Source organism: Sinocyclocheilus rhinocerous, unplaced genomic scaffold (assembly GCF_001515625.1).
Source record: "Sinocyclocheilus rhinocerous isolate Xijiao unplaced genomic scaffold, SAMN03320098_v1.1 scaffold368, whole genome shotgun sequence".
In the NCBI taxonomy this organism is placed as follows: Eukaryota; Metazoa; Chordata; class Actinopteri; order Cypriniformes; family Cyprinidae; genus Sinocyclocheilus; species Sinocyclocheilus rhinocerous.
Genome location: NW_015664681.1, coordinates 1,520,861 through 1,536,452, shown reverse-complemented (window position 1 = coordinate 1,536,452; position 15,592 = coordinate 1,520,861). Strand labels below are relative to the sequence as shown.

Genomic DNA, 15,592 nt, shown 5'->3' with positions numbered 1-15,592 from the left:
AATCAACACACTTATTGTATTAGGCATGCTTTAATAAGCTGAAATGCACCATTGTGTGAAGTTTGCCTCAGATCTTCAGGCGCTGCATTATAGCCCAAAACTGTAGGATAACAAACAACATGAGTTACATTTTTACATGAATCAGCTTAATAATACACAGCATTACTCATGCCTACCTTCCCAGCGTGCCTCCTGCCTGTGTGTAGTATTTGTTGTAGTCGAGTCGTAACAGCAGCTGTGCCAAGTCAAGAGTTTATCTGGTGGTTACGCACACTGGAAAGAATCTTGAAGAGCAGGAATGATTGACGACTAAAACCCTGACAAGTAATACACACACACATAAAAAAAAAAATCATACTTTGGTAAATCATGAGATAAAAAGGTTGAAACTGAAATAAAAAGCTGACCTTTTTGTTTGACACCTTATAATTATGTATTATGACATAAGGCTTGATTTTAAAATTATTCCAAATCCAAGATTGTATTTATGGAAGCCCATTTAATATCAAAATACTTTGTAAATCATATTTATGACAAAAACTATATTTTGACTTTTTATGTCATCATTTTGACTGTACTTAGTATCTCACTTTCAACTGCCATGATTGACAGACATTGACAGTCTTATCTCAATTTCCACTTACTTGTCATTATTTAGAATTTTTAACTTAGTATCTCCTAATTTCAAAAGTCATAACTGACTTCTCATAATTTTGGCTTTTTATAGCATAATTATGACTGTCAATTGACTTTTCACTTAGTAGCTCAGTTTTTACTTTCACAATAAATTCATAATTCAAAATTTAGTCATGATTATGACTTTCTCAATTTTGTCAATCATAACTTATGTATAAATTTTTATTTACCAAAACATGATTTTTTCCCCCCCTCATGAAGCAGAAATGGGCTTCCATAAATACAATCTTGCATTTGGAATAATTCTGAAATCAATTCACACAAGCAAAGCTACCTTCACAAGAATATCCAGCTGCGCTGCTCCTCTTTCATCCAGAGGCCCGAGATTCTGACTGACCAGAGAACAAAAGTTGTGACAGAGGTCCAGGATCTCATTCAAACAGTGAAACACCTGAGAAAGAAGCAAGATTCAACCAAAAGCAGAACATAGCCTGGGTTACTGATATAAAGAGAGGTTTGTTATGGACACTCACAGGCTTGAGCAGAATGAAAGACTGTGCAAGGAGATTGCTGAGGAAATGGTCATGGGCCAGTCGAATGCTCTCAAAGTCTCGTGTGGAATTGATCTGTTGTAAGAGCTGCAAAAACTGGGACTCCAGAACATCCACCTGAAGAGCAATGGAGGAAACACCTAAAATATATTCAGTGTGTGTAGTGTGCAAATTGAAAGGTAGCCAAATAGATGATTCAAGTTGTAACCTGAAGGTAATACTGAAGGTTGTCCACTAGGAAGGCCATGTGGTTGCGGAGTCTCCATTTAACGGCATCCGTCTGGTTTGATTTGAGATGTTTGCGCTGCATCTGCAAGGCCCAGCAGTGCTGCAGCTCAGACTGGACTCGACGCACACTCAGCAGGTAACGGAACACTACGTTATACCTAAATCAAGAAAGGGTTAACTTCATATAAGCTGCTGTGGTGTTCATACTGTTTATTAAATTGCTAACATAAAACAATGACCTACTTCTCCAACACAGCAGGAGTGAAAAGAATATGTAGGGGCCACTGAACCTTGTAAGCCAATCCCAGCGCTGCCCAGCCAGTAGGCGGAGCCTCACGAGGAGAAGTCTCCTGTGGTGGAGTGGTGCCCTCTCGATTCCCAGAAGCCTCTGCAAGCATAATTATCCAATTCTGTGAAGTATTTAATATGTGGAAAGGGTTGGTGAAGGATAAAAATGCTATTCAGCATGCAACACCTTTGCTTTCTTTCCCTTGGTAGTCTATAGTGAGATGCAGGAGGGGCAAAAGATTGTCATCATCTAGCAGCACTTTATGAGCTGCTTGCTGAAATGCCACATTGACATCTGAAACAAATAAAGCAAATTCAGAGAAATTATGAAGAGGAAAGAAGAATTTGAAGAGGGTGACCTTATGGTTTATAAGAAAAGTCTCTTAATACCATGTTCAGTAACGGCAGATGGTGGGGTTTTCAGCATATGTTGAGCAAGGTCAATGAAGACTTGGTACAGTTCACCTCTCCCCAACAAGTAGAAGTCCTTTATGATCTAAAACAACAAAAAAACATTTATTGTGAAAGCAAAAGTGCACCAGCAAAAGCACGTCATTAACAAACTGCTCTTTATTTACCTTCAGCTGCCCCAAAAGATCAGATTCTTCAACCATCAAAGTCCATAAGTGCTGCAGGAAAAAAAAAAGACACAAACACAATTGCATCTAGACATCTGGTCGTGCTGTTAGTTTGGGTGAATCTCAAGAAAACATGCACATGATTTAGCTTGAAAAAAGTATATACATTTCCACAAAAAAAAAATCCCTTTTTTTTGAGACTTTATAAATTTCCATGGACTTTCCGATAGTGAAATCAGAATTCTAATTATTCCTGACATTTGCACATTTTCCATGATGGTGGAAGCCCAGCCTTTGATCTTATCATCTTTTAGATTCTCATTACCAATATAATACAACACAATATTTCAAAACAATTTCAATTTTACACCATTTTTCGTAACACTTTTCAATAAAGTTCCATTTGTTTAAATTAAACATTTATTAATTTAATCAATTATTAAGTATGGAAAAAATACTATGGAAGTCAATGGCTACCATGAACTGTTTGGTTACCAACATTCTTCAAAATATCTTCTTTTGTGTTTAACAGAGGAAAGAAACTCATACAGGTTTGGAAGTGGAGGGTTAGGGTTAGGTTTTTGGGTGAATGATCCCTTTAATACATTATTAAAATCAAACGTTTTATCTATTAACATTGTTCAATTAATATGAGCTAACAAGACCTAACGGTGAACAGTTGTATTTTTTACAAACTAATGTTAAATATTAATAAATACTGTAAATAAATAAATATTAATGTTAACTAATGGGACTTTATTGCAAAGTGTCTTTTTTCCTTTTTTTCACATTACAGTAATACGAATAGGGGACACAATGGGGGATCTTATTCATGAAAATAATGTTACGATATCAAAAATCCTAACTGATTAAAAATAAACTTAATCTTTTCAAATATGACCCAGAGATGTTTGAGACATGTTTTGTGGGATTCACCTTTGAATACCAATTTAGTTACAGGACAAACCTCAGCAACTGTGCTCCGAATGCCATCCACAAGATTCTCAAAGTCCACCAGACTAAAGAGAGGCTGCTGCTTGAGTCTGTGGAGCTCTGCTGCAAACATGTCCTCCTGGTGCTTCAGTATAGACCCTGAGCAACCACATGAGGGCAGCGTTACCAAACGAAACCATCACAACACACCTGAACAACGCTCTTCCACTCACCAGCTCGGGATGGGCTCTGGTTGTGATTTTCAAACATTTGCACCGACTCCCCAACAAAGAGGATTTTTTCAGCTACTCGAACAGGTATGTATGAGGGAAGCATCTCCACACGCAAGGAGAACTGCTGCAGGGATGGAGCGAGCATGTTCTCTTCCTCAATCAGTCTCTACAGAGGAACAGTGATGAACAGAAGACAGTTTAAACCTAGAAAATGTATCAATCATGATAATTCACAGTCAGTAAATGCAGTAAACTGCCAAATTTGAATGAATGTACAAGCAGACAGCATTCTCTGGTATGTAACTACACCATTCTGCTGCCAGATAGCATCTTTCTCCACTGATGGCCATTCAAAGGCAGTTGTGTATTTATTTACTTTTTTTATGTATGTATTTATTTTGCATTCAGAAATAGTATGTTGATGAATTTGTGGAGTTTATAATGTTAATTATAGTTGTTTTGTCATTGTACGTTTTTACTGTTATTATTTTTTTTGTAAAAAACAAACATTATTAAAGAAAACTAAATATAAATATAAAGTAAAATATATAAAATTACATTGCTGAGATAAAAACTGATCATTATAGAATAAGTTTTGCAAGGGACCAATTTATTTTTGGAGGCATTCTGAAAGTGTAAATTGGTTTCATTTCATATATTTTTAGGCCTTGAAAACTTCAGCATTTGTTAATGAACTTTAAACAAATCAGCAATATTTTACATCCAGAAAAAGTTTGTTGATGAATTTATGAAGTTAGATTATGGTTGTATGATTTACAGGTTTTTTTGTTGAGATTTTTTTTTTACGAAATAAAATTATATAATAAATGTATTTATTTAAAAAAAGCACTGGCAAGATAAAATCCATCTTTGTGTTACAGCCACGGAAAATATTCACAGGGCAAGTGAAAAATTTACACAACTGGGCAGGTTAAAATAAATAAAAATCTTTATTGTTGAGCCTTGGACCTCCTTGTTTACATATACACATAAACATACATTAAGAGACTAAAGCCCCGTTCACACCAAGGACGATAACTATAAAGGTAACTATTTTAGCGTCCACACCAGCGGAAGATATCATCTGTTTATTCTAAACACACACGCGTCTGTCGCTTTAAATTCTCGAGTTTACATATACACATAAACATACATTAAGAGACTAAAGCCCCGTTCACACCAAGGACGATAACTATAAAGGTAACTATTTTAGCGTCCACACCAGCGGAAGATATCATCTGTTTATTCTAAACACACACGCGTCGGTCGCTTTAAATTCTCGAGCTCATTATAGCAGGATGGATTCTGATTGGGTGTCAATATTTTTATCTTTCGTCAGCTGGAAAAAATCGTTCTGAAAGTGATTCCAACGATATCGTTTCTCTGTGCCTTTATCGTTATAGCTGTGGTATTCTTTAATATTGAGAGCGATTTTTACAACTATAGCTTTATCGTTATCGTTCTTAGTGTGAACGGGCCTGCGGGCAAAGCAGAGAAAGGGGAGGTAACCTTTCCCCGTATGACGACATAAAGGGAAGATTCCAGATTGGGCCATCTGAGCTTTCATTTTCTCAAAAGCAAAGCAGGATACCCAGGGCTCGGTTTACACCTATCGCCATTTCTAGCCACTGGGGGACCATAGGCAGGCTAGGGGAACTCATATTAATGTTAAAAAACCTCATAAAGTGAAATTTTCATGCCATGGGACCTTTAAGAAATCACTCCAGACACATGACCCAGCCTGCCCTGAAACACAGAACCTCAGATATTTAGTCACTCACCAAATCCTGCAGCTCACGGAGCTGTTTTCCACTCAGCCCTCCGATACCCAGGTCCTCCTCCTCTTCCTCCTGTGCAGCTGTGGCTCCGCCTGCGCTGGGGCCCTGCTTGACAAAGAACTCCTCACTCTGATCCAGCAGCAACCCGTGCAGCATCCACGCGGCCAGCTGCTTATACATCACGCCATGGCAGACTGCAAGAATCCTGCAAAGCAGACACTACCATTAGAGCAGTAAAAATAGAATTCTGTGTCTTACGTTCCACCGCCACGTGCATTAGGGGTTTTTAGTTGGGTTTTTGAGAGCTCACTTCTCTAAGGCCATCCTGACAGGAGGCAGGCCTCCACAGCTGTGCTTGTACACAGTCTCTAGGATCTGGCAGCCATGAATCTGGTGAAACAAGAAAGTTTCAGAAAGGTTATTATTTTCAACCATGCACTCTTCTAATCATTTACCGCAAACCAGTGGCGCCAGTCAAGCTACCAACCTTCTGAGACTTGATGGTCTCCACAACAACCATAACAGAGGGGAAGAGAAGCTGAAACTAAACAACACAGTAAATTGCAAGTTAGTCATATACAGTGGGGTTGAAAACTTAGTGTTCATATTAAAAATCTGAAACTTACACTGCCATTTAAAAGTTTGGGATCAGTAAGATTTTTAATGTTCAAATAAGTTTCTTACGCTCATAAAGGCTATATATTATTGCAATTTAAAGTAACAGGTTTCTATTTTAAAATACTTTAATATATATAAATAAAATACTTAATTTATTGCTGTGATCAAAGCTGAATTTTAAGCATCATTACTAAAGTCTTCAGTGTCACATGATCCTTCAGAAATCATTCTAATATGCTGATTTATAATCAATGTTGGAAACAGTCGTGCTGCTTAATATTTTTTGGGGACCTGTGATACTTTTTTCAGGATTCTTTCATAAATAAAAAGTTTAAAAAGAACAGTGTTTATTCAAAATAGAAATTTTGTGTTAAAATACACGCTACTATTCAAAAGTTTGGGGTCAGTAAATTTTTTCTTTCTTTTTTCAAAAGAAATTAATATTTTTATTCAGCAAGGATGTGTTAAATGGATTAAAAGTGATAGTATACACTTCTATTCAAAAGTTTGGGGTTAGTACATTTTTTCCCTCTTTTTTTAAATGAAATTAATACTTTTATTCAGCTAGGATGTGTTAAATGGATAAAAAGTGATAGTAAAGATTAAAGACTTATATAGTTAGAAAAGATTTCTATTTTGAATAAATGCTGTTCTTTTTAACTTTTTATTCATCAAAGAATTGAAGAGAAAACGTATCACATATTAAGCAGCACAACAGTTTCAACACTGATAATAAATCAGCACATTAGAATGATTTCTGAAGGATCATGTGACACTGAAGACTGGAGTAATAGCTGATGAAAATTCAGCACTGCGTCACAGAAATAAACTATATTTTAACTTATATTAATATAAGAAACCAATATTAGAAACTGCAATGTCACAATATTACTGTTTTTCTGTATTTTTGATCAAAAGCCTTGATGAGCATAAGAGACTCCATTAAAAAGCATTAAAAATCGGACTTATCCCAAACTTTTGAACGGCAGTGTAATTTGATATAATTTAAATTAATATACAACCATATACACACACTACTGTTCAAAAGTTTGAGGTTGGTAAGATTTTTTTAATGCTTTTAAAAGAAGCCTTGTGTTTACCAAGGTTGCACTTATTTGAAAATATACAGTAAAAAAGGTAATATTGTGAAATATTATTACAATTTAAAATAACATTTTTTATATTTTGTAAAAGTTTTTTTTTCTTGTGATGGCAAAGCTGAATTTTCAGCAGTCATCACTCTAGTCTTCAGTGAAGTCAAAAAAATCATTCTAGATTAGAAATTATTCTAATATGCTGATTTGGCACTCAAGAAACATTTCTTATTATTATCAATGTTGAAAACAGCTGTGCTCCTTCACAGCATTTTGGAAACCATGGTATTTTTTTTTTTAAAGAAATCTTATGTAACATTATAAATGTCTTTACTGTGACTTTTGATCAATTTAATGCATTCTTGCTGAATAAAAGCATTAATTTCTTTAAAAATATATATTACTGGTCCCAAACGTTTGAACAGTAGTGTTAATAGATCAATTAGATAATTCAGCATAATTCAGTGGAATGGATGTATAGGTGAAACTTCTAAACAGTTTGATTTACCTGTTCCAGCATGTAGTTTACATGAGAAATGGAGAGGTGTGGATCACCAAGAAACTGTAGGGAAAATGTCAAGTTTTTAAATATTTAAAATGTTTAATATTATCTTAAAATTAGGCCATAAAAGCACCATAAGGACTTCAAATGTAAAACCTCTTTTTCAAGGTCCAGTAAAGCCTGTCGATAGGGCTGCAGCATAGAGTTGAGCCCGGTGCAGAACGCCCGCAGGTAAATGCCATGAAGCCCAGTCTGACTCGGCTGACTGGAGTAATGCTCCTGTGAGACAAGAAGAAGAAATCACACTTCAGCCTTGATCTGATCATGTCCTTCACACACAATGCATGTAGAATACTCTCAGATTACCTGTTGGTGGACATGACCCGTGTGTTGCTCTATGAACTCTGTGAAGCGCACATAGTCAGTGCCCATTTTACAGAGCCGGTTGAGGACACTGCTTTCACTGGGGTGGAGGAACGGAAGGTCCTGGGACACCTGTGATCAGCAACACTTGATTCCCATTATACATACCACCAATATAGTACCAAGGACATGGTATTTTTAAAAGTAATTCAGAATACCGTGATATTACCATCATGTTTTTGGGCATGCGTCATGGTAATACCTTTTATGTATTGCTATATCATGGTAACTGAATGTAACTATCACGGCCACAGTAGGGGATTTTTGTTTTTTATTAATAAAGTGTATATATAAATGTATTAATAAAATAAAAATACTGCATGTCAGCTGAACATTATTGTGGTACTTCTGTACAGCCATACTGCAGTTTATCCTGTCTATAAATACAGGTATACACACAAACGTTATTAGAGGCATCACTGACGGAGTACATACAATACCTGCAATCCATTCCGTTTATTCCAGGTAAATATTGTCCCAGGATATCCACTTAGGGCCAGCAGCAGCTCATGGATCATTTTATCAGTTTTGTTAGTCACATAGCGTATCCAAATGAAACACACGATAATAAAGATACAGATAGTAAGTGCTCATCATTAATATTTTCGCACCGCCAAAACCCCGGTCGCATGTTGATGACGCAGATCCCGAGCGCGACAGGGGAAGTGCTCAGCCAGCTCCACTACACTCACATTAAATATTATATTTTTACCACATACAGCTGATGAGGACTCGTCTGCAGAGAATATATTTAGAGGTAAACAGTGCTTATTTTCTCTTAACGATCTGTTGTGGAGTTTTTTTTGTGTGTTTTGTTTAATTTATATTACATATTTTGATTGCACATATAGCGACTGATTGGGCTCAATGAAATTGAGATTAGAGTCATGTAAATCCCTGCAGGGTGAGCATAGTGCTAATTTTAATGTATTACTAAAATGCTTTGGTAATTATAACGTGATAACTTATAATAATAATCTGTCCGAACTCGAATGAAAACAAGCCAAAAACTACAATTAGCTCAGCACTGAGAGCTCTAATGTAAAATTAAAATACATATGTTTATGTGTAAACTGTTCAGTCTGCAGCATTAATATCTTGCCTACTGCTGTTGAACTGTTTGTTTGTCTGTCGCTGGGAAACATGCCTAGAATTACAGCCCTCGGGCCCTGAACCTGCTGTGTGGGATACTTTCTTTTTTATGGACTTCTCAAACTAACTTTTGATTGTTTTGCATGTTTCCAGTGATGGCGGAGGGGAGAGGAGGAGATATCGTCTCTGAGTTTCTCAGTCAGAATCCACACCTGGAGAACTGGGTGGAATCTTTAAGAGGACCCTGTGAGACAAACAAACAGTGGCACGCCAGAAGAGAATTTGTTCTGCGCAACATGGAGGTCTTTCCTACCATCCAACCTGGGATCCCAAGTTCTAGTTTGGACAGACTTCTGTCTCTGTCCATGGTTTGGGCCAACCACGTGTTTTTGGGCTGTCGGTAATTGTCTTTTTTGGATTTTTTTTTTCATAAGCACAAAATGCATTTCTAATTTCAGTTGTTAGTGGGTCAATGAATCTATTTATTTTGAAAGTTTGGGGTCGGTAAGTTTTTTTTTTTTTTTTTTTTTTAAGAAATCAGTACTTTTATTCAGCAAAAACACATTCAATGTTTTATAATGTTACTAAATATTTCTGTTTCAATTTAATACTCTTTGAATACATACTTCAAAGTATCTTGAAAAATGTTTTTTTTTCTTCACATTTTTCACAACAATGCAATGGCTCCTGAAAAATCAGCTTTGTCATCACAGGATTAAATTAAATTTTAAAATATATTAAAATATAAAGTTATTTTAAATGTGTAGTAATATTTCTCAATATTTCTGTGATCAAATGAATGTATCCTTGGTGAGAATAAGAGACTTCTTTAAAAAAAGAATTTAAAAAATCTTTCTGACCCCACACTTTTGAAAGGTAGCGTACAATGCATACATAAAATATTAAAGTTAATATTGTAGTATCACTGATTCTTGAGAAGTGGGACAAAACAGGGTGCCATATTAAAAAATAAAACCTTGTACTCAGACAAATGAAACTACATTTATGTATCTTATATGTACTATTAAGCTACTGAGCTATGCCTTGATTCAACTTTGCTAACTTTTCTCTTTTTTTATCAAAATGTGCTATTTACCTTGCCATCACTTATTTTGCAATCAAGATGTTTGTAACAGTTCAAAACACATTCTCATGTTAGCAGACAGATTACATTTTCACATGTGACCAACAATTCCTCAACAAATATAAAATATCATAAGGAAAAATTATCAAAATATTCACCTGACAGAGTTGACACATGTGACGGTGGTGACAAAAACCTGAATTTGTAGTCATTTTAACTATCAAACACATTTAATCAATCGATTACTGTATTAAAACAAATACAACAAACAGTGAGTATGTTATTGTTTATAAAGCTTTTATTCAAGATTCACATTTAAGTAATTTGATATATTATTGGAACACAAATGATCTGTTTTCTCTCCTCTCAGAACAGTATGTCTGCTGTGCATCTGCTATTGTAACAAGGTAACTTTTATAACAACAAACAAATAAAACAATTAGTTGTTACCTCAGCGTTCCCTCAGCCTTATGTTCCCTCGACCCTGACTCTGTTAGAAGTGATGACTATCAATCCCCAAAAGCAATATATGCTGTCAGGTCACATATTTAGTATTTGCACATTTTTTAGAAAAATTAAACACTCTTTTATATTTAATATAATTAAAAATGACTTGAAAACCTCAAAAATGATGATGACTTCACGTTGAATATCAACTCTTCATCATTGGCCCATCACCACCGTCAGACAGAAAATCTTACGGTGGTGACATCTGACGGTATTGACAAATTTGGCATTTCTTTTGAGTTCATGTAGTAGCAATTTCGTTTTCTCTGTTGATGTTAGATGCTAAGAGAACCTGCTTCAGGAGAATAAAATTATCTAAAAATTTCAAATAATTTCCTCAGAAATTGGAAGATGGTGTTGACATATGGTTGAGACAGGAAATATTAACATTAGAATTAAAAATTTTCGAAAATTATAAAACTTACCAGAGCCTGACTGACATTGATGTACTCTACAGAGGTGGAATGTGGCAAGGGGGTCCTTTAGAGTGACAGCTGCCCCTGATATTCCCTGATTTTATTACATTTTAATGAATGTCTGACAGTGTTGACAAAAAGTGGGGACACAACTTTGAAATCTTATGAAACACGCGTGTATTTGAAAAACAAACTTGCTTTGATATGAGATATTAAGTGTTACTTTTGATAAAACAAGCTCTTTTTCATCATTAAAAATGTTTTATCCATTCTATAGCATATGAATGACTGAACCCTTCTCTGTGGACACACTGTTTTAGATGTAGTGAGAAGACAATAAGTGTCATAGATTTCATATAATAATGATACAATTTAATTGAAGGGGATAATTGTGTTAAATACATTATATTATTTATCCCTCATAACATTTACAATTGAAAATATATTCAATTTTAAACATAATAGCGGTTACAATTGCTGAACATGTTTTGGCCCATGTCTCAAGAATCAGTGGTATTACAAATCAATGTGTACGTTTTTGGAGTCACATGAAGTAGAAAATGTAAAGGTCATAGAACTCTCCTGATATCATAATAAAGATCAAACGGATGAAGTTCTTGAATTAGTAAACTGTTTGACACAATCTTTTATTATTTTTGGGAAAAAAGGTAGTAAAGCAGTTTGTTTGATTTGTTATTAGTATGTTAACATTTGAAAAATGTTCATCAAATAATAGTCACACCAAGGATACTTTTCTAATAACTTGGCACATGTTTTAGACTAGACTTTAAAAAAAAAAAAAAGATTTTTCCTTTTTAATGAGAACTCTCTTGTTTGTCACTGACCCTAATGCAGGTATCCACAGCCTGTAATGGACAAGATAAATGAGATGGCAGAAGGAATCACTGTGACTGAGGCCCCTGTGCGAAAAACTAGAGATGAAATCATGGGGAAAACAAAAAGACCTGCAGTTTCAGGTAAATGGGCTATCTTTACTGCATGTCATTGAATTAATATACACTACCATTCAAACATTTGGAGTTGGTAAGCTTTTTAATGCTTTTAAAATATATATCTTAATAAAAAATACAGTAAAAGAACAGTAATATCGTGGAATATTATTACAATTTAAAATAACTGTTTTCCAGTTGAATGTATTTTAAAATGTAATTTTACCCCAGTAAGATTTTATTGTAGTAATACAGAATGATTTGATCACTGATTTACACTGGTCACTTTAACTATATTTTGTAGCAGTGGAAGCTGATTACCAGAACAAGAAGGCTAAACCCAATGATACAGATGTTAAAGCTCATGCGAAGAGTGTTGGGCATCCAGCTGCCAGTGCTCTGAAATCGGGCCCTCCGCCGGGGGCTCCTGCAGAATACCAGCCCTTTTTTAATCGACTCTATAAGGCAGTTGCTTGGAAGCTTGTGTCTGCTGGTGGCTTTGGCCCCAACCTGGAACACTTTGAAATCTTGTGCAGTTGTGTGGAGTCATGCAAGGCCAGTCTTAACTGTGTGTTTGTTCCACTCAAAGACATTCCTGACCTGCCTACGGGACGTACCCAGAAAGAAGGCCAGGTTTGTGAACTGCGCTGCTGCACCGTCTACATGGGTACGGGCTACGGGCGTGATGAGGTTGCCGCCAGGGCAATGGCCTCCAAAGAAGCACTCAAAGTGTTTCAAGGGCAAAAAGTGTCAGTGAAAGTTTGCCGCCGCAGATTCAGAGGACGAGACGTTGACGATTTGGTTCTGCTGGATGAACAGTCCAGGAGCCAGGTTTTCCCTCCAGCTCTCAGCTACCCCTTTCAGGAAGACCAGTAGAGCTTCATTCTGTCACCATGATATAAAGTTGTAGATTCAGTTGTGGCAACCATGGAGATGGTTCTCTTTTCACTGCAGTTCCAAAGAGTTTCATTTGTTCAGATTTCAGAATGGCACTATGGGGAAAGACTGGCAGGTTTATAGTTGTTTGTAAAAGTGACTAAGACAAAAATAGTTTTGTGCCTTGTAAAATGCTTATGCTGTCGCTTTAGAGTCTTGTTTGTGGTTTTGAGGTTTAGATGGTTTAGATCTTCACGGTTGTTAAACATCCATTTACTGTGGTTATAGTTCAGTCCGACCTTAAAAAATGTTTGTGGCTTCAAAAGCTGCTAGTATTTATTTCTAAAGCATTACATTGAGAATATACTATAGTCTGTGTTGGATTTGTCCATGTCCAATATTTAAAAAGATAATATTCACAAAATAAATCTTGGATTAATACATGAATGATAACACAATTATAATGGTTAGACTCAGTTTTGATTGTTAAAAGAAAATATTACAGTAAATAATAGTACAGTAATAATAATACAGTAAATAAACGGGATCGCATTGTTAGCTTGATATCCTCATTTCCTGACACTCTGTTTTTTTTATATTTTTCCCTTGCTTCACATGTATTGGATAGTTTTTATTTATTAATACATGCCATAACCACTTTCTTGGTCATACACTGTGATGAGGTTTGATAATGTTGTTGCTGTTGTTGTGGACCTTTGGGCAGATTCTTTGAATGTCAAATAAAACTGCCGTCCATTTCAGACCAGTGTTAAATGTTCAAGCAGAAAAGTATCAATGAAGTGTAAGTGTTTGGTTAAATGTATCTCAGTCTATGATTCAGAAACTGCTAGCTTTACTTGGGATATAACTGGGTTTATTTTCTGATTTCATAAGAAGATGTGACATGTTCATCTATCCGTATGTCTTTGTTTTGTTTTGTAGTGACATTTTAAAAATAAAAAATCTTGAATCACTAGAAATCTCAAATGTGATGGGATGGTTCGTAATCAGACACTACAGTGGTGTGAAAAAGTGTTGGCCCCCTTCCTGATTTCTTATTTTTTTGCATGTTTGTCACACTTTAATGTTTCAGATCAAACAAATTTAAATATTAGTAAAAGATAACACAAGTGAACACAACATGCAGTTTTTAAATGAAGGTTTTTATTATTAAGGGAAAACAAAATCCAAAACTACATGGCCCTGTGTGAAAAAGTGTTTGCCCCCTAAACCTAATAACTGGTTGGGCCACCCTTAGCAGCAACAACTGCAATCAAGCGTTTGCGATAACTTGCAATGAGTCTGTTACAGCGCTGTGGAGGAATTTTGGTCCACTCATCTATGCAGAACTGTTGTAATTCAACCACATTGGAGGGTTTTCGAGCATGAACCGCCTTTTTAAGGTCATGCCACAGCATCTCAATAGGATTCAGGTCAGGACTTTGACTAGGCCACTCCAAAGTCTTCATTTTGTTTTTCTTCAGCCATTCAGAGGTGGACTTGCTGGTGTGTTTTGGATCATTGTCCTGCTGCAGAACCCAAGTTCGCTTCAGCTTGAGGTCACGAACAGATGGCCGGACATTCTCCTTCAGGATTTTTTGGTAAACAGCAGAATTCATGGTTCCATTTATCACAGCAAGTCTTCCAGGTCCTGAAGCAGCAAAACAGCCCCAGACCATCACACTACCACCACCATATTTTACTGTTGGTATGATGTTCTTTTTCTGAAATGCAGTGTTACTTTTACGCCAGACGTAATGGGACACACACCTTCCAAAAAGTTCAACTTTTGTCTCGTCAGTCCACAGAGTATTTTCCCAAAAGTCTTGGGGATCATCAAGATGTTTTCTGGCAAAACTGAGACGAGCCTTTATGTTCTTTTTGCTCAGCAGCGGTTTTCGTCTTGGAACTCTGCCATGCAGACCATTTTTGCCCAGTTTCTTTCTTATGGTGGAGTCATGAACACTGACTTTAACTGAGGCAAGTGAGGCCTGCAGTTTTTGGATGTTGTTGTGGGGTCTTTTGTGACCTCTTGGATGAGTCGTCGCTGTGCTCTTGGGGTAATTTTGGTCGGCTGGCCACTCCTGGGAAGGTTCTCCACTGTTCCATGTTTTTGTTATTTGTGAATAATGGCTCTCACTGTGGTTCGCTGGAGTCCCAAAGCTTTAGAAATGGCTTTATAACCTTTTCCAGACTGATAGATCTCAATTACTTTCTTTCTCATTTGTTTCTGAATTTCTTTGGATCTCGGCATGATGTCTAGCTTTTGAGGATCTTTTGGTCTACTTCACTTTGTCAGGCAGGTCCTATTTAAGAGATTTCTTGATTGCGATAAAATTTTGCCTCAATAAACTCCTAATTACTGCTTATTGATAGTTAGTAAGGTAGTTGTTAAATTTGGGTATGGGGTAAGTAATATAGAATAATATAAGGCATTAATATGTGCTTTATAAGTACTAATAAACAGCCAATATGCTTAATATGCATGCTAATAAACAACTAGTTAATAGTGAGAATTAAAACTAGAACTAAAGTGTTACCAGTTTTTCTTTTGCAGGATTTAATCTGCCTCCAATTATAATACATATAATTGCTTACATATTTGTTGGTTTTGTTCGATCAATAGGGCATAAAATGTTAGTTCGCAAAGTGATATTTTTATAAACACTAAAGGGATATCATTAGATTCAGCCTAAATGTGTGTTGTGTATCAATTATTTGGATCTATTCCCTATCAGGCATAATAATTTCAGTATAAAAATGTTTATGTAACCTCAGTTGTCATTTTTTGAATCTCTTATAAAA

General features: G+C 35.9%; 2 protein-coding genes across 2 annotated transcripts; one reads left to right on the top strand and one right to left on the bottom strand.

The window, feature by feature from the left end:
* Window positions 1-14: 14 nt before the first annotated feature.
* LOC107730230 (gamma-tubulin complex component 4) lies at window positions 15-8,403 on the bottom strand. Its single transcript, XM_016540995.1, has 18 exons — window positions 8,303-8,403; window positions 7,806-7,934; window positions 7,596-7,718; window positions 7,446-7,499; window positions 5,713-5,769; window positions 5,536-5,615; window positions 5,229-5,430; window positions 3,448-3,613; window positions 3,249-3,373; window positions 2,282-2,332; window positions 2,094-2,199; window positions 1,891-1,998; window positions 1,659-1,803; window positions 1,396-1,573; window positions 1,170-1,304; window positions 971-1,087; window positions 177-317; window positions 15-100 (listed from the first exon to the last, which is right to left on the bottom strand). The coding sequence occupies exons 1-17, from the start codon at window positions 8,378-8,380 to the stop codon at window positions 246-248; spliced, it is 1,926 nt and encodes a 641-aa protein (XP_016396481.1). The 5' UTR covers window positions 8,381-8,403; the 3' UTR covers window positions 15-100; window positions 177-245.
* A 144-nt stretch (window positions 8,404-8,547) lies between these two features.
* Window positions 8,548-13,753, top strand: LOC107730231 (protein CDKN2AIP homolog A-like). The gene is made up of 4 exons (XM_016540996.1): window positions 8,548-8,619; window positions 9,108-9,354; window positions 11,817-11,938; window positions 12,216-13,753. The coding sequence occupies exons 2-4, from the start codon at window positions 9,110-9,112 to the stop codon at window positions 12,785-12,787; spliced, it is 939 nt and encodes a 312-aa protein (XP_016396482.1). The 5' UTR covers window positions 8,548-8,619; window positions 9,108-9,109; the 3' UTR covers window positions 12,788-13,753.
* The last annotated feature ends 1,839 nt before the right edge of the window (window positions 13,754-15,592 follow it).

Excerpts from the sequence above, each read along its gene's own strand:
- LOC107730230 (XM_016540995.1), bottom strand. The coding sequence starts at position 8,380 with ATGATCCATGAGCTGCTGCTGGCCCTAAGTGGATATCCTGGGACAATA. Across the intron at positions 5,770-7,445 it reads TAAACTACATGCTGGAACAG|TTTCAGCTTCTCTTCCCCTC; the intron begins GTAAATCAAACT and ends TGTGTTGTTTAG. Across the intron at positions 2,200-2,281 it reads ATCTTTTGGGGCAGCTGAAG|ATCATAAAGGACTTCTACTT; the intron begins GTAAATAAAGAG and ends TTGTTGTTTTAG.
- LOC107730231 (XM_016540996.1), top strand. The coding sequence starts at position 9,110 with ATGGCGGAGGGGAGAGGAGGAGATATCGTCTCTGAGTTTCTCAGTCAG. Across the intron at positions 9,355-11,816 it reads CACGTGTTTTTGGGCTGTCG|GTATCCACAGCCTGTAATGG; the intron begins GTAATTGTCTTT and ends ACCCTAATGCAG. Across the intron at positions 11,939-12,215 it reads AAAAAGACCTGCAGTTTCAG|CAGTGGAAGCTGATTACCAG; the intron begins GTAAATGGGCTA and ends TATATTTTGTAG.